Source organism: Pituophis catenifer, unplaced genomic scaffold (genome assembly GCF_029215685.1).
Source record: "Pituophis catenifer annectens isolate HBS135680 unplaced genomic scaffold, rPitCat1.0.hap2 SCAF_1, whole genome shotgun sequence".
Classification (NCBI taxonomy): Eukaryota; Metazoa; Chordata; class Lepidosauria; order Squamata; family Colubridae; genus Pituophis; species Pituophis catenifer.
Window position 1 is genome coordinate 300,108,912 of NW_027256881.1, and position 23,139 is coordinate 300,132,050.

The 23,139-nt window shown below is 37.3% G+C and overlaps 1 protein-coding gene across 22 annotated transcripts in view; it reads left to right on the plus strand.

Annotated features, from left to right (window-relative positions):
• NRXN3 (neurexin 3) overlaps positions 1-23,139 on the plus strand; it is a 1,226,878-nt gene that overhangs the window by 51,635 nt on the left and 1,152,104 nt on the right. For 5 of the 22 annotated variants that reach the window (XM_070931446.1, XM_070931448.1, XM_070931449.1 and 2 more), the window contains exon 3: positions 1,621-1,650. The exons of the other annotated variants lie outside the window; for them this stretch is intronic. In XM_070931446.1, coding sequence (XP_070787547.1) covers positions 1,621-1,650 — 30 coding nt within the window. The remainder of the gene's footprint in view (positions 1-1,620; positions 1,651-23,139) is intronic. 22 annotated transcript variants of the gene reach the window in all.

Genomic DNA, 23,139 nt, shown 5'->3' on the forward strand with positions numbered 1-23,139 from the left:
GATCTCTTTTTACATGCTTAGTGTGATCTAAATAAATATCTGTATTCCTTTATACCCATACCATTGAGATTTAAAAGTCTTGTGAATATGATTAGCTATGTAGCCAGAGTTTACACAAATATTTAAGCAAACTATCAGTAACTAATAATTAGAAGAATGTGCTGCAATAGTGTCTAATTACAAAGAGAAATAGCTTTGTTACATCTGCAATACCAGCTTCAACTAAAATGGTTAAGTTGTTGATTTGTAATTTTCACTGGATATTATAGCTTTTATTTACTTGAAACTCCATTTTGAAGTGTGTGTCTTTCTAAAAGATAAAAACATTTTACATTTATCTGAAAGATAAACATTTATCGTTGAAATGCAAAAAATTAAAGCGGGTTGTGAAGGAGACTTGTTTTAAAAAATGGCACATAAATGGCATTTTATACCCCAAAGACTATGAAACATTTATCCTGTGGTAAGCTCTAGTTATTAGAAAACTGGTTCATTTCCTGTGTGTGTCTATGTACAGTATATAAAAGTTAGTTGGATGTGTTCAGTCTGAAGTTGAACTGATATTCCATATCCATGTGTGGATTGAAAGGCAGCTGTTCTTTAGATTTTGCTGGGATGCAGTTTTCAATCTGAATAACAGTGTTATTTAAAAATAAGCAATTAACATAGAAAAGAGAGGAAATTGACTTATGAATGAACATTTCTTATGAGAAATATCATGGATTAGAAGTCATGTGATCTTTTCTCCTGTATTAGATGAAATGTCAACTCAAAACTATGCTCTAGTTATGGGAAAGAATGTGTGGGAGAATTGATCTTTCATCCTCCTATATCTGGGTTGATGACAGCTTGAGAAAGACGGGTGATGCTATTGTGGGGAAATGTAGGTTTTGAGGTTTTTTTTAAAGGCAATAATGAAGTCAGTCTGGTATAAAAGGCAGCAAGAGAATTTTATAGATCAGGAGGTTGAATGTATAATTTCTACAACCATGTTTGTTCCCATAATCTGATTGATCATCAAGATCTGTGATGGCGAACCTATGGCATGGGTGTCACAGGTGGCATGCGTAGCCATATTAATGGGCATGCCAGCTCAGTTCTGGTGTACATGCGCATGCTGACCAGCTGATTTTTGGGCCTTCTGGGCCCACCAGAAGTAGGGAAACATGCTGATTCTTGCCTCTGGAGGGCCTGGGGGTGGGGGGTGGGGGGAGAAAGGCCTATTTTTCTTTCTCACCTGGCTCTAGATCCTCTCTATGCGTCTGGGGAGGGCGAAAACAGCCTTTTCCACCCTCTTGGAGGCCCTCCGGAGGCCCGAAATGGCCCATTTCCCAACTTCCGGTTGGACAGGAAGTGACATTTTTTGCTGTCCCCAGCCTCCAGAGACTCCTAGAGAGGCTCTAGAGGCTGGGGACAGCAAAAAAAGTCACTTCCTGTCCAACCGGAAGTTGGGAAATGGGCCATTTCAGGCCTCCAGAGGGCCTCCGAGGGGGTGGGAAAGGCTGTTTTCATCCTCCCCAGACGCATAGAGAGGATCTGGAGCCAGGTGAGAAAGAAAAATGGGCCTACCAGGTCATCACATGCCAGGAGTGGGTGGGGGAGGAGGGGGGTCACGTGCAGATGCATGGGCCGGGACACATAGAATTATGGGTGTGGGCATGCACTCACATGAACCTCTCCCCCTTCTGGTACATGATACTGCTGGCTTGTCTGTTAGCTAAGTTCGGTGATCTCCTAGAAACACCTGTATTTATCTAGCTGTCATCTTCATATGAAGCTGTAGGGAGTTATTGTTATTTTTGTTTTGCTGATTGGATGGCTGTCCAGTATGATGACTTTTCTCCAAGCAGCAGGGAACTAGGTCAAAGCCTCTCCATGGAGTTCCCTGGAAAAAAAATTATTTTAGTATAGCCTTTATTGTCATTGTATATCATATATACAACAAAATTGGTTATTTTGGAAGCCCCGCCCAAAAAAACTGATCATTTCTCATGTAGACAAATTGGGTTGTCTATGTAAAATATATCTAACCTGTTCTGCAATCATATGGCATTATTTTTGCTTATTTTTTACAGCAGCAAAAACTAGGGCAATCATAGCTAATTTTAAAAATATTTTGTATTCAAAGAAGAATTGACTCATTGTATAAATATCTATTTAAGTTTCATTTGCTTAACCAACAGTTTGCAAGTTTTAGTCAATACTGTAGGTTTGGCTTTTCTTTTCATAAAAAAATCTCTCTTATTTAAGATTCTCTGGTCTTCCTGAACCAGATAATTATTTATGACAGCAAGTCCCCAGTTTCCAGTTGTCACAGAGAGCCCATGATCTCAACAGATCTGGAACATGACAGATATTTTGGAATACAAGAGATCTGGAGAAAGGTGGTTTGAGAAAGGCTTAGTTAATTAATTTATTTTAGATGGAAGATTTCTCCATTTCTCACCCAATTTTTGCTGCCTTGGGTTTTGTTTTGTTTTTTTTGTGAATTCAAGGAAAAAAAATCTTGCAATTTTTGTTTGATTCAATCCTATTGAGTTATAAACTTCTAAAATATTTATATAAAATAGCTACAATTTTTTTTGATGTCTTTAATTCAGGAAAGTCTTATATATTTAATAACATAGTTAAATGGCACAGTGTTCTTAAATCTCAGTATAAAATGTATTTCTATGTATAGTTAAGAGGCTCATATTTTACGTATAATGTGTGGGAGAAGAGAGCATAACAATATGTTAGGGATTATACTAAGTAATTTGAGTGAACGCAACACTAATGTATCTCTTTTATGTTAAAGCCATTCCTCTTTATTTGTGAATAAGTATCTGAGTCTGACTTGGTTTTAATTTTCATTAAGAAGAATGATTCCTCTGGGAGTTGGAGGCATTATGGCTGCATTGTGTGTAAACAGAAGAAAAATAGTGTCCTCTGATGTATTATTAGAGTGTGCTGTTTGTGATGGGGCTCAGGTTTCACTTGACACAAAGTGAATATTTAATTGATCTCTCTCTCCCTCACCCTGTGCATATGTGTACGCGCACATATGCACGCTTATGCGAGTGTCTCACTCTCACTTAAAGTATTTAGTGATCTGGAAGTAGAGAGCCAAGCTGTTCATTTTATAAAAGCGTACTAATAGTGCATCTTATGAATTCCTAATTTTAAAGTGGTGTATCTTTCATTAAAATCTACATGTAAAATAAGGGCTAGCCCAGTGACATGAGAAGTAATACAGCTTGCTGATCTTGACATAATAACAATCAGAGGAAACTGGAGATCCCAGATGGCTGCTTGGCCTTTGCCATTCTTTTAATAAGCTACTAACAGCTAATTATTCCACTCTTTGGGGCAAGGTAATTTACTGTTGACTCTTAAAGCGACACTGCTCCTTTCCCTGTCGCATAGCAATTTCTTTACAACAAATACTGAAAATGTTTGGTATGCAGTTTTCTAGAATAACTGGGGTAATAAAATAAAAATGAGAAACATTTTAAAGCAGTAAGAAAATGTCAAAATACGCAAGGGGTAAAATTCACAGTTAATGTCCAAGAAAATAAAGCTGCCCTTCTCTACGTAGATCAAAAGTTGATTTTCAAATAGGTGGATATCTTCACCAGGAAAGGCATTTCATGGAGGATCACCAATAGCATATGGTCTTTTTCATAGTTGACATATGTCTCCTCTTTGTTAGTGAGAGTATTTGAAAGTCTCTATTAACTTCTACCAAAGGTGCTTTTTCAAAAGGCAACTGGACTCTTGAACTGGGACATGGATGACTGAGAATCTCCATAGACCAGAGGTGTCAAACTCAATTTCAATGACGGCTGCATCAGAGTTGTGTTTGACCTCGGGGGGACAGGGTGGGTGTGGCCAATTCGACATCACTCGTATCGGGGGCACCTGTGGTGGCCTGAGCGCTCTGCCAGCGAAAATGGGCTGCCAAGCTCCATTTTCAGTTATGACGGCCTCCTGAAACCCTCTGCCAGCGAAAATGGAGCTTGGGAGGGTTGCCTGAGGCTCTTGTGAGCTCCGTTTTTGGCTGCGACGGCCTCCTGCAACTCTATGCCAGGGAAAATGGAGCTTGAGAGGGCTGTTTGCATTCCTTCCGAGCTTCATTTTTGCTGGCAGAGGCACTTGGTGGGGCCAGATCTAAGGACTCTGTGAGCCGGATTTGGTCCCTGGGCCTTGAGTTTGACAACCCTGCCATAGACTATTAACTTCTAGTTAATCTAAAATAACGAAAACTATAATATATTTAGGCATAACTATAGGCAGGCTGAAGTACTTATTTTCCATTATCAAATAAATGTTAGGATGGATTTTGAGAGGAAACTTTTGCCGAAGTTGGAAGTCAGCCAGTCTGTCCATCAGTGTATCTCTTTTTCCTTTCAGCTTGATCAGAAATAAAACTTTTGCACCCCATTGACTAGTTGGTTAGTTGCCTTTAGTGCCTATCACTATGCTTCCACTGTAAATGTGGACTAAATGCTGTGTTGGAATATTGCTCGTTTTAGCGTAGAGTTGTTCCTATGGTCATTCTTTGGGTGGGGGAGTGGGGGGGGGGGGAAGCAAGGAAGGTCCAGAAGCTAATAGATGTGTTTTCCTCTAGAACTCCTGGAAACAGTCATGGGACACTATTAGTTTGTCCCAAAGAGCCATTCTCTTGTAAATTGCTAAGGAAATAATGCTGAGGGCACCTGTGGCTTGAACAGTGGTAGCAAAGGAAAAATAAACTAAAATAATCTATTATCTTATCTTTAAATATATGCCTAATATCCCAACTAAACATTGATAGATTTTCTTTATACTCTGCAAATTAATCCAACTGGAATATTGTACTTAATTATAACAAAATAATGTGCATTAAATATATAATGCAAAGACAAGACCCATTTTACTTCTCAAAATAAATATACCTGTAAGCATAATCTCATGGAAAGTGTTTGGTTGATACTGCCACCTCAGTGGAAAGTGTTTGTGCCAGATGTTTCAATCAAGTCTTAGTTATGATGTACTATAACTGAGTTATCATATAAATTGATAGATGAATAAATGCTCAGAGTTCAAGATAGCAGAGGGATAATTTATTATGAAAAGAAGTCAAGAGCAAATAATAATGCTTAACTCTTTAGTTCTACTATCTTAATCTACTAGTGGAGAAAAAAAAATCCATTGGGAAGTTTGTTTTTCTTCCCACTTGTTAGTTACTGAAGGCATAGAGCTTGGTGAGGAAGAAATTTCCATTTAAAATATGTCATTTTAGAAAAGATTGGCTGTTTCTTCTTAATTGTTGAAAGCCGCATTAAAAGGAGACTAGCATAGAGTGAGGTTTTTACATTGAGTGCTTGCTTAGAAAAGAAGGAACAGCTGCTGTTTTAAATGGACTCTAATTTTGACAGTTTATGCTGTTCTGTGAATACACAGTGCTCTGTGATAATGTTTGGGAGGACTGATGCTGGGTAATAGCTTATTTCCTGGGCTTTATGGTAATTCAGCAAAGTGATTATAATAATGTCATCAGGAACTGAAATAGACTCATCACACCCATCAGACAGCCCTGCAAAAAAAATATATGAAGCCCAATGAAAGATGCTGATAATGGTGAGCCCGATAATGTCGAAGTGTAACTGTATGCTGTGTAGGCTACATCTAAGGCAGGAAGAGCACCAATGTTTGCAGTAGGAAAGCTCTAAACCAGCTCTCTGGTTTTTGCAGCATTAATAGCAATAGCATTTAGACTTACATACCATTTCACAGTGCTTTACAGCCTTCTCTAAGTGGTTTACAGAGTCAGTATATTGCCCCCAACAATCGGGGTCCTCATTTTACTGATCTTGGAAGGATGGAAGGCTGAGTCAACCTTGAGCCTGGTGAGATTCAAACAGCCAAATTGCAGGCAGCCGGCAGGCAGCAGAAGTAGCCTGCAGTACTGCATTCTAACCAGGGGTGGGCTGCTGGGGGTTCACAGAGGTTCGGGAGAACCTCTAGCTAAGATTCTGTGCAGTTCGGAGATCCCCCAAATCACACGGATCATGAATCCCCTCATGATCCGTTTTGGATGCAGGTAAGTGCAGGGCATGCACGGAGGCTCAGGGAGGGTGAAAAATGGGCCTACTGGAAGTTTGGGAACTGGCATCCAGAGGCCCTCCAGAGCCTGGGGAGGCTGTTTTCGCCCTCCCGGAGGCTCGAAAAAAGCCTCAGGAGGCCGGGGAAGGCAGAAACGCCCCTCATCCATGGTGCAGGAGGCCAATTAGGCTACACCCACCATGTCCACGCCCATTTCTCTGCAACCGGGCAGAGTACCCCTTGCTAAAATTTTTGAAGTCTAACCCTGATTCTAACCACTGCACCACCATGGCTCATTAAGCAATGGTTGTGCTTTCATTTAAGACTCCCACTACCTGGTAGGTTTCCACTTTCAGAACTGTGACAGACCTGTAGCATTTTGCATCTATGAAATTTGGCCATTCTGTGTATCAGATTCTAACAATAGTGGTGGACAAATACGGCTTTATGTATTAATATCGTACTTACAGTTGCAGGCTTTCCATTGCACTGTTTTCATTAGTAGAACAACATTCCAGGCTGCTGTGTCTTTTAATGACTTTTTAAAATCTATTTAAACATCTGGATTCAGTTCTGTGTTCAACTTTTCTTAACAAAAGAAATGTTTATATGTAAATTCAATACATGAAGCAATGTAAATTTACTGAAATAGATATTTTCTAAATGCAACTTTTAGTCTTTGTTATATGCTTTTTTCCCCATATTAGGAACATCACCTATCTTGGGACAACTTCCAATATTAAATTATCTTTCATTTAAAAAAAAGACAAAAGTGAAAGTATATATATTAAGATAGATACGTTGCCACTCCCAAAATTGGAAGATTTTAAACGTAGATATTTTGATCAGAAAATACTAAACCGCGACAAAATATCCAAAGTATATCCTGTCCTATAAAATTGTATACTTAGAAAACTATACTGGATATAGTTTACATTCCATTTTTAGTACAGTAATTTTATTAAAAATTAACATTGCAACAAAAACCAATACAAACTAAGATCAATACAAGAATAAAAAGATAAATAGAAGATATAATAGAAAAGAAAGAAAAATAGAACTATCCTAAAGGAAAAGAAAATATATGTAAAGAAATACTTCCTCACAAGTTTAAACTATTTTAGTAACTTATGACGTCCTTCTAAAATGCAACAAATGAGCTTTTCTTCCCATATTCTATCTTCTTATCTTTAAACATATTGGTAAAGCGGCCACCACATTTTCCAGACTTACAAAGAGAGTATTGCTTAATAAGAAGCTGACAGAACATACAAAGATCCAGGTCTATAGAGCCTGCGTCCTGAAGACACTCTTGTACTGCAGTGAGTCTTGGATGGCAGGAGAGAAAGTTGAACACCTTTCATATGTGTTGTCTCCGACGAATTCTTGGCATCATCTGGCAGGACAAAGTTCCAAATAGCGCAGTCTTGGAACATGCTGGAATTTCTAGCATATATACACTATTGAAACAGCGATGCCTACGCTGGCTGGGGCATGTTGTGAGAAGGCTGATGGTCGGATTCCGAAAGATCTCCTGTATGGAGAATTAGTGCAGGGAAAGTGCCTCAGAGGGAGACCACAGCTGCGATATAAGGATATCTGCAAGAGGGACCTAAAGGCCCTGGGAATGGACATTAACAACTGGGAAACCTTGACCTCTGATTGTTCAGCTTGGAGGCTAAAGACGCAGCATGGCCTTCTCCAATTCGAAGAGACACTTGTTCGGCAGGCTGAGGCAAAGAGGCAGTCCCGGAAACAGCGAAATCTGGGCAGGGGACAGAATGTATCTGCCCTCAGTGTGGAAGGGATTGCCACTCTCGAATTGGCCTTTTTAGTCACACTAGATGCTGTTTTAGGATCTCTTTCCAGAGCCCGATACCATAGTCTCTTGAGACTGAAGGATGCCAATATCTTTAAACAAATCTTTAAAGCCTCATCATTTCAGTTCTGAATTCAGCAAAAATCCATTAAGGGTTACCAAAGATATCAACTCATCTATTTTAATCTTGAACAAATAATCAACTTTATATTCCTTTTATTTTTAACAATCTCCATTTTTAGCTTCCTCAAAATAATGTCCTAGAAATTGATTCATTTTTATACTTTATTAGAAAATTCTTCTAAGCTTTTACAAGTCTATTTTGGAACTGCAGTATAGGAAAATTATGCAGGTCACTCTCTTTGTTTATTATTTGTATATCCCTTTTAATTATTAAGACATCATTTGTGTAGCCAGTCTAGTGTCTTTTTCTATATCATTATTGTAGCCTGTCAATCCACTTTCAAATCAATCTTGGTAGATAGAACTTGTTCCTCTTCCATAGCGTCTTTTAAACATAGAGACAGAGGCTCTTAAAATTAATTTCTGGGTCTATTGTCCAAAAATATCCTTTGATGTAGCTGTGATATATATTTGATATAGTGTTAAAATATTTTGTTTCATTCTGTATTAGTAAATTGAAGTGTTCTCCTTTAATTGTAATATATATTAATTGTAAAAATTTCTTCTAGTTCCCTCTAGTGCAGGGATCCCCAACCCCTGGTCTGTGGTCTATTTGCAACCGGGCCACATGAGCAGTGGCCTAGTGCACACACATGGGCAGCTCAACTCACATGAGCGTCAGACTGGCGTGCATGTGCATGCAGCTCAACTTGCAATTGACCTGCATGTGCATGCATGTGCGTGCTGGCCCGCCACTCACTTGATCTGGTTCCCTTCTCCCCCAACTGGGCCGCCAAGCCACAAATATAGAAGAAAGAGATGTAGCTAGAAAGTCTGCTGCTTTGAGCTTAATTTATAGGAGACGACAACTATCAAAGACAAAAGGATATGAATGCTATGGGATTGAGTAAGGGATACATTTTTGTTAACTTTGTCCTTCCTCACAATCATTTACATTGCCTGTATTACTGTTGGATTGTTGGACATCTGTGCATGCAAAAGCAGTCCCATTTTTCTAGTCTTCAGAATTCCCATTGGGTAGTGTTGATTTTTTTTGTCCTTGGGAGAAGAAATAAAAACCAATATAAATTCTCTCTAGACAAATTCGATTTCATTGAGGGCCGCATCAGGGTTGTATTTGCCCCGGGGGGAGGTGGGTGTGGCCAGGGTGGGTGTGGCCAGGGTAGGCGTGGCCAGGGTGGGCATGGTGAGCTCAACATCATACATGTCAGAGGCACCTGTGGTGGCCTGAGCACTCTGTCAGCGCAAACTGAGCTGTTTTCTCTGGCAGAGAGTTGCAGGAGACCAGCGCAGCTGAAAATGTGCATGGCCCTCCTGAGCTCCATTTTTGCTGGCAGAGGCACCACGGGCCAGTCCTTTGCTGTTTCCAAGGAAGCCCCATGGGCCAGATCTAAGCGCCCCACAGGCTGCATCCGGCCCCCGGGCCTTGAGTTTGACACCTCTGCTCTACATTCTCAAAACAGATTGAAAATTGCTTTCGTACATTTATTTTGCCCAGGCTAAACATTTTGAATGCAACTTCTAATCAAACCCTGGTCAAGATCAAAAGTAAATAAATTTTGTTCGGAAGATTGCCCCTGAATTGTTAAATTTATCTGGAAAGTTTATATTTTTGTTTTGTAATACTGCACACATATTAACTTCTGAGTATTTTCATAGATCCATGTTCGTAATTCATTAATTACTACTGCAAATTTGTGAAGTTCCAACATACAGTTCCAAGCTAGTGGTCTCAGTCTACTGTGGAGGTTATATTTCTTTCAGCAAAATCCATTCCTTTTAGCGATAATCATTAAATCATGTGGCAGTGAATTTCGACCAGATGTCCCAGCAGATCATCTTCACATCCAGTGTATTCCAATAGTTAATGATGCATTGCATTGCATAAATTAATGTCTTTTGTTTGGTTACCAAGTAGAAGATTTAAGACAATCTTCCATTTTGAGAGAAGATTAGTTATATTGTTTTATTAATTCAATGCTCATTTTGACTTATGAATATATTGTATTAAAGTTTGTTGAGTTTTTTTATGTGCAATCCAGAGACAAGATGGGCAGCAAACAAACAAAATAAAACATAAAATAAAATTGTATATAGTGCAGGAGAAACATATACACAAGGTACATGACTTGTATTAAAGGGAATCACATGCAAAACATTGAAATCTTTTGTTTAGTATAGGGGGTTCATTAATTTAGTAATTGAGGAATAGTGATTTACTGCGACTTTAATACTGTAATGAACAATTTCCCTATGAGATTGAACTGGATAATGTTGGTGAAGTCACAGTTATTGAATCAAGAACATGAGATCTAATATATAAACTTCAGGAATCAGAGTGTCTATCTGCCATTTTCTTCCATCTTTTCATTTCGCATGAAGATCCTGGCTTCTGTTAAGAATATTCTGTGTCATCAAAAAAAATTAGTCTGCATAAGGTTAATAAACCAGGAAAATAAATGAAATGCAAAAGAGATTATAAAATAAAGCCATGATTGGCTTTTTAAAGCTTCATTGTCTGTCATCCAATACACATGAATGCATAGTATTGTCACAATAATGGTCAGGGATTGCTGGACTGCTGGATCTTGAATGCAGTGGAAAAGAAGGGGAATGGCCTCTCTCCTTTGTATCCCATTCCCTATTAAAGATTTTCTCTCTATCCCCTTGTAACGAGGTAATGAAAAGCTTTGTATGAAAACTGCATGCTGAATATCAAGCAAATGGCTGTGGTGTTATTTCGGCATTCAGTGCCTGTTCACTTAATAAAACAGTTCAAATTCCAAACAAAGCTGTTTCCTTTGTGAATTTGTACTCTGTTTAAAAAGTCAGCCGCATTTGCTCACAGTTGCCACACTGTGGTGTCTCGGACAGCAAATTCCAACTTAAAGAAAAGAGGAGAAGTACAACTATTAGAACATGTTTTCAGGTAAATGTTTGAGCTCTTGTTTCAGAAAGCCGTCTAGTCACATTTGTGCAATATATATATATATATATATATTTTGCACAAATGTGACTCTTCTCCGGAGACTCAGGGCGGCTTACAATGTGCTAAGCAATATATGCTTCTGTTACAAGGGGATATAATTGAATTTGTCATTCTTTGTAAAATATTTTTTGAAGAAGAAGTTTTGAATGAGAAAACAAAGTAAAATATCCTAATAGTATGAGTATGGCATGCATCCTTTTCTAACTTTTGAGAGACTGACAAATTTGGAGCCAGAATCAATCCTCCTTCTATATATAGAGTTATATGTAAAGGACAGGGTAGAATTGATATGTATGATCTTCCTTTCTTCTTGGCTCTCTATATGCATACATCTTCGTCATCCATGGACAAATTTTGGGTTTCTTGGTTCCGTTTTCCTTGTACTACAGCAACTAGACATATACTTTGATGCAAGAATCTGAATCCAGGGGATGGTATTCCAAGATCCTAAAATAGTTTTGAGTCTCAGAGCTGACCATCAGACCATAGTCTTTTTGCTATAAATTGACTTACATCTTTATTTTTCAGAATGTAATTTGGGAGTGGAGGAGAGAAAATTTGCTGCATGTTAATGATAAACATTTGAGAAATAGGTATCCTTTCCAAAACATGAAATTTACCCCCCAAAATCAACATTTTATACTTCCTGCATTTTTCTCCCTTGGGCCACAGCATGCAAATAACTTCTGTTTCAGGTAAAAGTAATTTGCCAGCTGGCACTTTCAGCAGGTGGTGTGCATGGGTACATAGGGAGAACAAGCGTTCTCTTTCACAAATGTTTTGATTTTAACAATAGAACATAAGAATAGCATTATTTCAATCAACAAATGCCTGAAACCTTCTCTTATTGCTCCCACTTATTTTAGCCGGCTGGTGTTTAAATGAACCAACCTTCCTTCCTTCCTTCCTTCCTTCCTTCCTTCCTTCCTTCCTTCCTTCCTTCCTTTCTTTCTTCCTTTCTTCCTCAAATTTATATTTGTGTTTGCATATATATGTTTCTGTGAATTAATTCAGCAACACTTTACCATATTCTATACTATTTTAAATACCAGTGCAAGCATTAAAAGGTGTTTAGATCAAGTGTCACTCAAAAGATCTTGCTTTATTAATGTGTTATAGGGAGCGAGACCTGTGAAGTTTTGGATTCATTTTATGTTGCTAGAAATCAAACTATGCATAGTCATTTTCCAGATCCATGAATTCAGATAAAAGAGAATGCCATAGCCGAGTCTTGCCTTGTAAGTCTAAGAATTAAAAAAAATGATGGTATTTTGTAAGTTTTTGGAATAGAGATTATAGAAATTTGGCTAAATCTGTGTAGAACTTTTTGAATATGCTGGAGCAGGCCATTACATTTTAATTGAAAATCTTTTTAAATATGTCCTGGAGCAAGAAAGCAAGAAAACTAGCCAAACATTCATGCCAACACCTTCCAACACCCAGTATGCTCTGTTGCTTTTGTATCTTGTGATAGCAGTAGAATCTGTCCCAACTTGGGGGGAAAAATTGCTTCTCACTTGGAAGGAACAATAAATCTATAAGAGGGAAAATGATGTGTTTTTAGATTTGTACATTTATTAATCAGTATCAGATATTCTAATCCTAGTCTAATTTATTTTATTTATAAACTTACAATATATAGCTACCCATCTACCAGAAGGATATCTATGTGGTGAATAAAATAATAATAAAAAAGAATCTTTCTTTTAAGTACACTTAAAGAATTTAGCAAACTGAAATGCTGAGCCTAAGGCTTAACAATAAAAAAATTAACATTTCTTTAAAAAAATGTGCAATGTTGTTTGTACTAGTGAAGGAGTCATGCACAATGTAGCAAGTTAGTTATAACATACTTGCAATGGGAAAAGGAATGTCAAATGAGTTTAGCCTTTTTAGCTGTTTTCTTTTTTTAAAAAGAAACAAGGTGGTAACAATAATATGAATATCCTTAACATGTTAGTTTTGCCAAGTGTAATGCATAGATAATTAAATATTTATTATATTGGTGATTGTTACAGTGAACTATTGTTCATGTTCTTATGAGCAGCAGTAAAGTATTGATAAATTATTGATGTGAATCATTCTGAATGACAGGATAGATTTCAGTCATCTGTATGTCATTTTACTAACATTACCTTCACAAATAAGATTGTAAACACTGCTATTCATTTCAAATTCTCTTTGTATTATTTCATGAACACACACAAAAAATAGAAATATGTTTTGACATACAATGCAAAATCACCCTGTAGATTAGTGGAACGCATATTTATTATTACAGACATCCCAATCCAAATTAACAAAGTGACATAATGGGGTCATTTTAACATTGAATAAAATATATAGATTTTTATTATGTATATATTTACTATAGACATTTTATCTTGTGTTTTTTAGAGTAAGTATTTGAATTATGCTGCCACTATGGATATTTTCATTTTTTTGGTAAGCTATATGAATTAATATGGCTCATACAGCATATAAAATAAATAAAATCATATTTCCTCAATATATCCTTGAGTAAAATGAATTGTTACAGCAGCCCCACTGAAAAAGACAATAACCCTCATTATAGACCACATGAATACTTATTAATATCCTTGTGCTCAAACTAAATGGCTCTGCTGTTAGAATGGTCTTTCCTTCAAGGCAGCTGCACAAATCCTCTCTCTTCTAATACCAAAATTGCATTTCATTCAGAAAAGAAATCCCAAATTCAAGTCCACCCCAAACATATGCTATTCCCTGGCTCTGGTCTCTCTCAATTCAGTGTTGTTGTCCATGAGAACACTTAAGAGTCCTTGCAGCACACAGATGGGCAAACTTCTTTTGTTTTCTGTTATTGACACGTCTTTTTTCAACCACAGGTTTAGTATATTCTCATTACTTTCCCCTAATTTATACTGTACATTCTGGTAAATAGTATAATGAAGACTTTTTGTAAACTACCTAAAGGTAAAGGTTTCCCTTTTCCAGTTGTTTCCGACTCTAAGGGACGATGTGTCAAACCTTCAAGTAAAATGTCCCAAAAAATAAGGCCCAAGGAATCCATCTTTTTTGCGAAGTCTTTTTACTAGCTACACACTAAATTGGCATGGGCTTGGTGTAATTCCGACTCTGGACAGGATCTGGAATTACAACCACCAGAAGCAAAAATATGAAACTTTCCCCCAAGTCACAATCTCCAATCAATCCTCAGTCCAACAGTCCGGTGACTTCAAACTCCACCTTTGTCCAGCTGCAGGCATCTTCTCTGTTCCCACAGGAAAGGAATGCCAGTTAGACACAACATTCCCCCTTTATCTTTACAATCCCTCTTTCAACAGTTAGAAAGTGGTGAGCCTGAAGTATTATTAAATTCATTTATTTACAAACCTAAAAGCTAATTTAAAAAAAAAACAAACATACAAAGGCTACAATAAAATATGGCTACACTTATGCCATCTCCAGGGTCAACCCGATGCTCATCTCTGTTTCTTAGCTGAGGGAGCCAGCATTGTCTGAAGATGCTTCCCTGGACATGTGGCCACCTTGACTATATCCCAAGGTACCCAGAACACTGCTCCTTCCCAAATAGCAGTGGTATCTATTTATCTACTTGCATTTTCATGCTTTCAAACTGCTAGGTTGGCAGGAGCTGGACCAAGAACGGGCGCTCACCCCATTGCGCAGCAGTCAGGTCTCTAACCTGGGCTGTTTACCTAATGGAAACAGTTTTGTATACACAGTTTAATGACAAATGTGAAGAAATCCAGAAATGGAAGAACACTCACTTTAACTTTTATTGCATATGATTTTGAACATGTTCCTGTGTAAGTCCATGAGGAAACTAATATTCATGCAGAAAATAAGTATACATTTTTCTTGTTGAAATCAAAATTGTCCATTTCTTAAAACTATATATATAAAACTAAAACTGAAAATAATATATATAATAATATATAATGCAGTGTAAGTCTGCATAAATAAAAGTTGCCCAGTGCAAATGATTTCTCAGTTCAGTTGTGAAAAGAAATCTAGAAGCAGTTCCCGCTCAGAAAAATTGTAATAGCTACTCTGTAATTTTGACAAACTGACATTATATGTGAAAATCAGAGTAAGTGAGGGTGACCCATCAGAACTAATAAATTCTAACCACAACAATGATGTATTCATCTTTGGAGAGCCCTAATTGTATCTAGCCTAATAGTCCACAGCATTGATTTGTTTAGGTATCAGTGTTCAGAGAAAAGAAAGAAGCAAGACTGCATAAAAGTAGGTTGCTCAAGTATTAGTTTAATTCAAACAATAATAAATGCCTTCTATAAGTTTTTGATACATCATTTATAATCCTGATTGGACGTAATTCAAGTTCATGACAGTTATTTGACATCAAATTTTATTGATACCATAGATCTGTTTAAAAATTGAAAATAGGAAATGTGTAACATCAAGATAATGTTTGAGAGAACATAAACATTACTTTTAAATATAAATTGGGCATGGTTAATGCTTGAATCGGAGACTACCTGGAAATCCCAGGGCTGAGGCTAGATTGAGAAATTAAAATATGAAAAAAATCCAAGCTGATTATGGGAAAGCTTTTTCTTGGGGTTGTGAAGAACACTATATGACGATGTCCATGAATTAACCAGGAGTTGATTCAAGTCAAGAATTATTCTCTTTAACGTGATTTGTTGGTGTCCAAGGGAATGACTAGCGACATCTAGCTTCCCTTCTTATTCTTGCTTAAGATTAAACCAGTATGACCTTTTTATTAATTTTCTCCTTCAGGTATGTTTGCTCTCCATCCACCAGCTTAAACTTGTGCTGTTCCATCAGGCAAGTTTGGTAGATGTTGATCAGTGCATGAAATCAGTTCTTAAATGGCTGCAAAATTGCCTGCCCTCAGACTGTTTGATCACAAGGGCTTTCAAGTGTCAAAGTCATTTGGTGAACTAGATAGATAAAATGCATGAGCACTGAGCTTTTGCCGGCATAGAATAAATAAATGTGTTTTCAACTGTGTGCTTTGCCTTTGATGGTGGTTTGTTAAAAAAAGGGGAAAAGGGGAAGCAATGATATTAAATATTTACAAGAAAGATTTAGTTGTATAATCTTGTGCTGTCTGCCCATGCTCAACAGTGAAATCAGCTAGAATTGAAGAAAATATCATTTAACTGATAGGACTGTGAAGGTCACTGGCTATATAGTATTGCAGAAATTTATAAAGACTAATGATTTTTCACAGCTTTTTGACTTGCTCCTCTTTTCCCTGCCCTTTTTGTTTCCTTTTCCAAAAATCACTGAAAAGAAATGCAGCTCAGAACTCGGTTTCTTTTTATTTTGACTGATATGGGGAGCCTTTAAGTTTCCTTGTCTGATGCTTTTCCCAGGCAAATGTTGATTTGTTTGCCTGGTGGGGAATTTGTTACAACTGCAGTGGCTTTAGTCCAAGTGGATGTTTCTTATAGTTCATTTTAAGAGATGCAAAACTTTCATTGTTAGCAGCTTTGGTTCATGTATCATGTTCTTTTCGGAAAGTTAAAGGGAGAAGAAAAGGTATCTCATTTGTAGTAAATTGTTAGTTGACTCTGAGGGTTTGTCATCTATTTTTTCCTCTAATATTATGGCCTGGTCATCTTTCTGTGAAATGAAGTTGTTACAAAATAATTCACATCCATGGCCTTTAGCAAAATCACTTTTGATTGTGCTATATCTAAGCTGAGCACTGCGTACATTAACTGAATAAAATTAATATCTCCTGCGAAAAATGACTTTTAAATTCAACTTTATCTTCTAAACTGGGGAGAGTGTTAAAGTGAAGTCAAGTAAATGCAGGTTAGTTAGGTCTTTATTTTCAGACTTCTTCTAACATTTGTCTATTGGTATCCCATCTACTGAAGTCAAATAAAATATGTAACAGTCCAAGACAAAAAAAGTGTTTAATACAGCAGAATCAAAAGAGAGATGCAGCATGTCATTTCACCAACATGTAGTTTGTTCCTGGCACTGTATTAATCTTTTTGTGATGCAGAGATTTCAGTGCAGTAGGAATTAATAGTTATAAAGAATTTCTTCTCTCAGGGTAAACTAGAGAAATGATATTGAAAGATCATCTATTCATTGTAAATAACTTTTGGTAAGTGAATTAATTATTACTGCATGGATATATGGAAAATGTAGGATGTTATGATGCTCATATTAGGTGAGATTTGAACATTCTGTCTTCTTCATGCCTATGTAAGCTCCATAGCAAGAGGTGGGTTTCAGTAGGTTCTGACCAGTTCTGGAGAACCGGTAGCGTAAATTTTGAGTAGTTCGGAGAACTGGTAGTAAAAATTCTGACTGGCCCTGCCCCCATCTATTCTCTGCCTCCCAAGTCCCAGCTGATCGGGAGGAAATGGGAATTTTGCAGTATCCTTCCCCTGGAGTAGGGTGGGAATGGAGATTTTACAGTATCCTTCCCCTGCCATGCCCACCAAGCCACGTCCACCAAGCCGCGCCACGTCCACCAAACCACGTCCACAGAAGCAGTAGTAAAAAATTTTGAAACCCACCACTGCTCCATAGCTATGCTTCGGGATGATAATTGGACAGATAAAGAACTTTAGCCTCTTTGCATTACTTCCCCCTATTAAATAATATTTTCCTATTTTAAGCAGCAGTAGTCTGATATATTTTGAACCTCCTGTAAATATTCTGGTGTTGTTTGTCTTGTCTTTCAAAAATTAAACTGTACTTTCGGGATACAAAAAAAAATATGTACACTACCAGCAACCCCCCCCCCATTTTTTTCTAATGTGTTACCATAGTGAAATCACTGTCTCATCCAGTTGTATTATTGTCCTGTATACTGCTCTGCCTAAAATAAGAATGAGGGCAAGGAAGAAAAGAAGTTTTTGTACCCTCGGTATGTCTGAGAGGTTTTTTTTCAAATCATAAATTAATTTTATCATCTGCAAAAATGCACTGTTATTAGTTCTTTCTTTTTCTGCAGTAGTAATGTCACTGCCATTAATGAACCTTTCAAGCTAAACTTAAGACCTGACATTTTCCATACAACTGGTGGAGGGAGGATGTCCTAAAACTTATGTCTTCAGAGAGAATAACCATTTAACATTCAATCTGGACCTGTAACCTCACTCTCAAAGAATTAGTATCATCCAAGTCCACAATATCCTAATTATAAATTAGTATTTATAGTATCCTCCATAATAATTTAAGAACTACCGTGTTTCCCCGAAAATAAGACCCTGTCTTATATTTTTTTGAATCCTGAAATAAGCGCTTGGCCTTATTGCCATGAGCTCAAAAGCCTGATTGGGCTTATTATCAGGGGATGTTTTATTTTGGGGAAACAGGGTAGATCTTTCTTTTTCCAGAGTTTAATGCAATTAAAGCACTGTTTTGGTGGCTAAGCTGTAAATTAATTTTCTAAGTGAAATTATGGACACCAGCTCTTCCTTCCCCATTTTTAAAATACTTCTTGCATTTCCCCTTATAGTTTTTATCCCATTTTACCCTTTTTTATTAATAATTTCACACTATGGCATACAGCTGACATTTATTTGTGTCAGTTCCAAAAACATTTTCCACGATAATTCTAATGTTATACAGTTACAGTTATCTTACATTTGTTGACTTAGTTATCACTTCTGTAATATTCCTGTATTGCTTTCTAGCCATCTTTTTTCAGATAAAGGCTAAGTTTTCTGCTAAATGCAATTCGTCAGGATAATGCAAATCAGAACATATTGGCAGTTACAAAGTATTAAGGGAATAAAATGTTTAAAATAGTAAACAATTTTAACTGTATTCCCAGTACCCATTTTTAAAGGCTTCTCTGTTTCTATACTGTCATATTGAGGATTCTTTATGGTTCCTCCAAGGCTGTCTACTTGTTTTCTCTTCAGAAACTCAGACCACACAAAAAGACAGAAATGCAAGTTCAAACTTTTATTTGTTTTCTGAATTGAAAGTTCCACCTGTTCATACAACCTGTTCTGACCTAGGCTTCCTGATATAGTAAAAAGCACACAATTAGTCCCACCCCCCCTTTTTTATTTTAACGGCTGTGAATTCCTTTCATTCACAGCACGTTCTGAATCACCAAGAGTTTATAAATAGTCCAACAGAAGTCTGCCACAGTCCTTCAGATAAGGCTGATAAAGACTCACCTTTATCTTCTTTGATACGCTGCAATTTTCTTGGCAAGGCCACAGTGAAGCACAGAGTCAAAAACGAAGCTTCAAAGTACAAACCGTCACCATCCACAACGTTGCTTCCCACAAAGGCCCACGTGCCTTTGCTTTTTCTTTATGTCTTATGGGGAGGGGCCAATCATCTCCAAGCCTTACTCCCAAGTTGTCCCTTTTGTTTTAACTGTTCTTGCCTTCTGGCAGCTCTTCACATGTGCGCACTAGGAACAGGCTCCCCCTGTTCCTCTGCCTTTCTGATGTCCAACTCTGGAGGCTCTGGAGTCTGCACATAACTCCCAGATGGCCCTGGCCCCATCTCTGCCTCCGACGCAGAGTCCTCATCCGAACCTTCCCCAGACTCCAGATCTGGCCCATGTTCCTTCTCAGCCTCCTCATTTTTCCAACTCTGTTGCCAGCTCCACAGGCTGCTGGTGGACCACAACTTAAGGCAGTATATGCAATTTGTATATAATACCAGTAACAATATGGTGTTACACAGTTGTTACACAACTGTTACGCAACAATAGCCAACTAGATCCTCTCTCTGTTATTGATTTGAATCTTTATAGTGCCTGTCATAGATATCTAAAGCTAGACCTTGCTTTTTCTTAAGAGCTGATAATAAATAACAGCACATCTGGTAAAAAGCATGTGGCCTTTTCTCTTATCATTCAGTACCTCCAGTGTAAAGATATCTAATAACATGAATACTGAACTTTGAACATAAATATGATAACCCCTCAGTCATTCAGAATTTAAAAATAAATGAACCACTGCATATCACTAGAACGTTCACCCATATGTTTTGCGTTCTCAGTTCAGACAATGGCTAGATAAACTTTTATTAATGATTTTAATGCTTTGTCATTATTTAAATATGAGTGAGTCATTGTTATTTTTGAGGGCTTAGTGAAGCTTTAATGGTGACCTGCTTTTTAAAATATGATTCTGATACAATTATTGGCATATATATTTTCTTTACACATGTACAGTATTACATGAAATAGTAAAAACTGACATTTGTCACTTCGGAACAAAGATTTTCAGAATGTTACCATACTAAAAACAGTTGTTTATGATGATTTTAATTACTGCTTCATCTCATTTTTAGAGAACATTAACAGTCACATATCCTTAGCATTAAATTATATTCTTCAGAATTAAAACTACATTTTCAAAGTCGATCAATGTAATCTAAATTGTATTATAAACGCACAAACATTCATAACTTTATAGGGAGTATTCTTTATACCATAGAAATATGCAGTTCAATATGTATGTATGGGCTAAGAATTATTTTTAGGCATGGATGCTAAAAAAAAAAGGGGTGGGGGAGAGAGACAGACTCAAAAGGAGGCAGGCATTTATGTCATGGGGATGGATACAAAATGTATGTGTCTCTGATTGGCCATTTGAATGACAAGAAAAGTGAATCTCCAGCCTGATTCAGCAGGTAAAAGTAAAATATGATTCTCCAGGAAGTCTCCAGGAAGTCTCCAGATGCTCTTGTTTTAATCTATTTCCACTATTATTGCTATGGACCCATTCTGGTTGACTACCCTGGGAAGGAATTTTACTAGTGGACAAGTGGTCCTTTCCTCCCCGGGCATTTTGCCTTTCTTGTACCAATAGAATATTTTTTAAAAATCACGTATGTTGCTGACATTGTTTCCATAATAAATTATGCAATTGTAATAAGTGTCAGACTACATCATTTGTGGGTAGTTAAATAGCGCCATATTCCCCACTTTTCCTTTTGCTCTGCTGCCACAGTAACTAAATGTAAAATGACTATCTATATAATAATATTTCTCTTCCTGTAATTAGTGCTCAGGCTAAATGTAATTAATTGAAACTATTTGGCATTATTTGACAATGTCTCCTATATAAAGTTATTGGTGGATAACTGTAGTAAAGAAAACAATGTGGTAAGCAGGGAATTTTATGTAGGAATGTGATATATAAAGCTGCTGAGATGGTGGAATTCATTGGGTTCATACTGTATATCATACAAAACAATGATTTGTTTAGCTATGATTTGTTGCATAAGCCTTACTACCCTTGTTCACATATCACACTAAATGGTGGCTAAATTTACACGTTTTCCTGATGCAAAATGAAAGAAAAACAAATCATGTGTATACTGCGTTCAGACTCAGTTTGATCCATGGGCAGCTGCTGCGGGAGCAGGATAACTTACATCATGATGTTATTACTCAAATACTGTGAATTGTTAACTGTATGTTGTTTACATCATGGTGCTACTGATGCCAATTTACATAATTTGCATTATTTACATGATAGTTTCATGAAATACATGATGTTATTCTGACAGCTGTAATATGTTCTATTTGGTTTTAACACACGATATGTGAACCCAGACACATTTACATGTCTTCTTACATATTCTTCATTTAATGACAGCATAATAAATATGCAGATCCACTTACCAGAGACAGACAAACTTATTTCCAATCTTTACAGACTTCAACAAAAAGCAGATCTTCTCATAGAGGAGGCCTATCTGAATAGTCCCTCCCCCCCTTTACAGCTGCAGCAACAGGCACAAGAAACACACGTTGTTCTTCCAGAAAAAAACAGTTATACTTTCTAATTTCTATAGGAGAGAACTAGTTGACTGGTTAAAATTCAGAACGGCAATAGAGGAAACTGAGGTTTCTCTCGGCTTTTTATTTCCCTGAGTTACTAAGCTCATCACCGTAACCTGCTTGCCAAGGCCAAAACCATGTCCTCACAAAGTTGCTTCCAGTTCATTGGCAACCAATTATTGAAGCAGAGAAATTGGTCTAAGCCAAGGCTATCAAACTCGCAGTCTGCGGACCAGATGCGTAACGCACTGGTCACGCCCATGCCCAGTTTAATGAAGGGAAAAAAAGTTGTGATACATCATGTGACAATGCCGTGATGACGCGAGTTTGATACCCCTGGTCTAAGCTGTTCGGATGTGAAATTGGTTTTTATTTCATATTTATATTCATTGTGTGAAGGCAGTAGCTCTGACTGGCCTCATTGCTGAGATGCAGTAAAAGACCGCGAGGATAGCATTATTTATATATATATATACTTTACTCTTACTTGAGGATGGGAGGAAAGGCACATTAACATGGCTGTAAGGAAGAACCTACTATCTATCCATTACTATCTGGCAGCTTAATCTATCTCACAGGGCTATTTTAAAGATAAGATCAAGAAGTACCAATGGTTCTTTTCTTAGAGAAAAGGTGGGCCTTAAATATAATACATGATATATTCTATATCCTTTATTTTAAAAAACAACAGTCCCTTCCCTGCAATATGAGGCAGTACAGTCTCCTAAAAGCTGGATTATGTCTTTTGTTGATGTGCTGGCTCTTGCATAAACACTGCTAAATCCACAACTCATAAGAAGCCAGAAATAGTTTTTAAACTGACTCAGCTGAAGCTAATGGGGGCAATGTCTTGATCCTTTATCTGCAGTGATGTTGTTAATTTGCAAGGCTTGACCACTGTTTAGTGAAAGCACTCTATTTCTAGTTAGAAGCAAACATGCACTAGATGCGTTGAAAACTTCTGGTTTGGATAGAGCCTGTTAGGTCATTAATTTATAATTGTCCTAATGGGTTAGCCTCTGGTTTTTGTTTACCTCCTGGACTGAATTTCCTTTGCCTTTATATGTGTGCTATTTGCTTTATTCGTTACTTAAAGGATCACTGTTTGTGCATCAGCTGGGGGAAGAAATAGCATGCTGAGGATAAATAATTTCTTATAGAAAACAGGGCTTCTTGTAGTAGCATCATTGATAATGCAGTGGCAGGTATGACCATTATTTCACTTTCTGCTACTCTTCCAGCTGAATTGCCCTTTTGAAGCTAGAGGTGGCTTTTACTTTTTGGCTTCATTAGCACCTTCCATTTTCATTAAGTTTGGAGTACTAATGGACT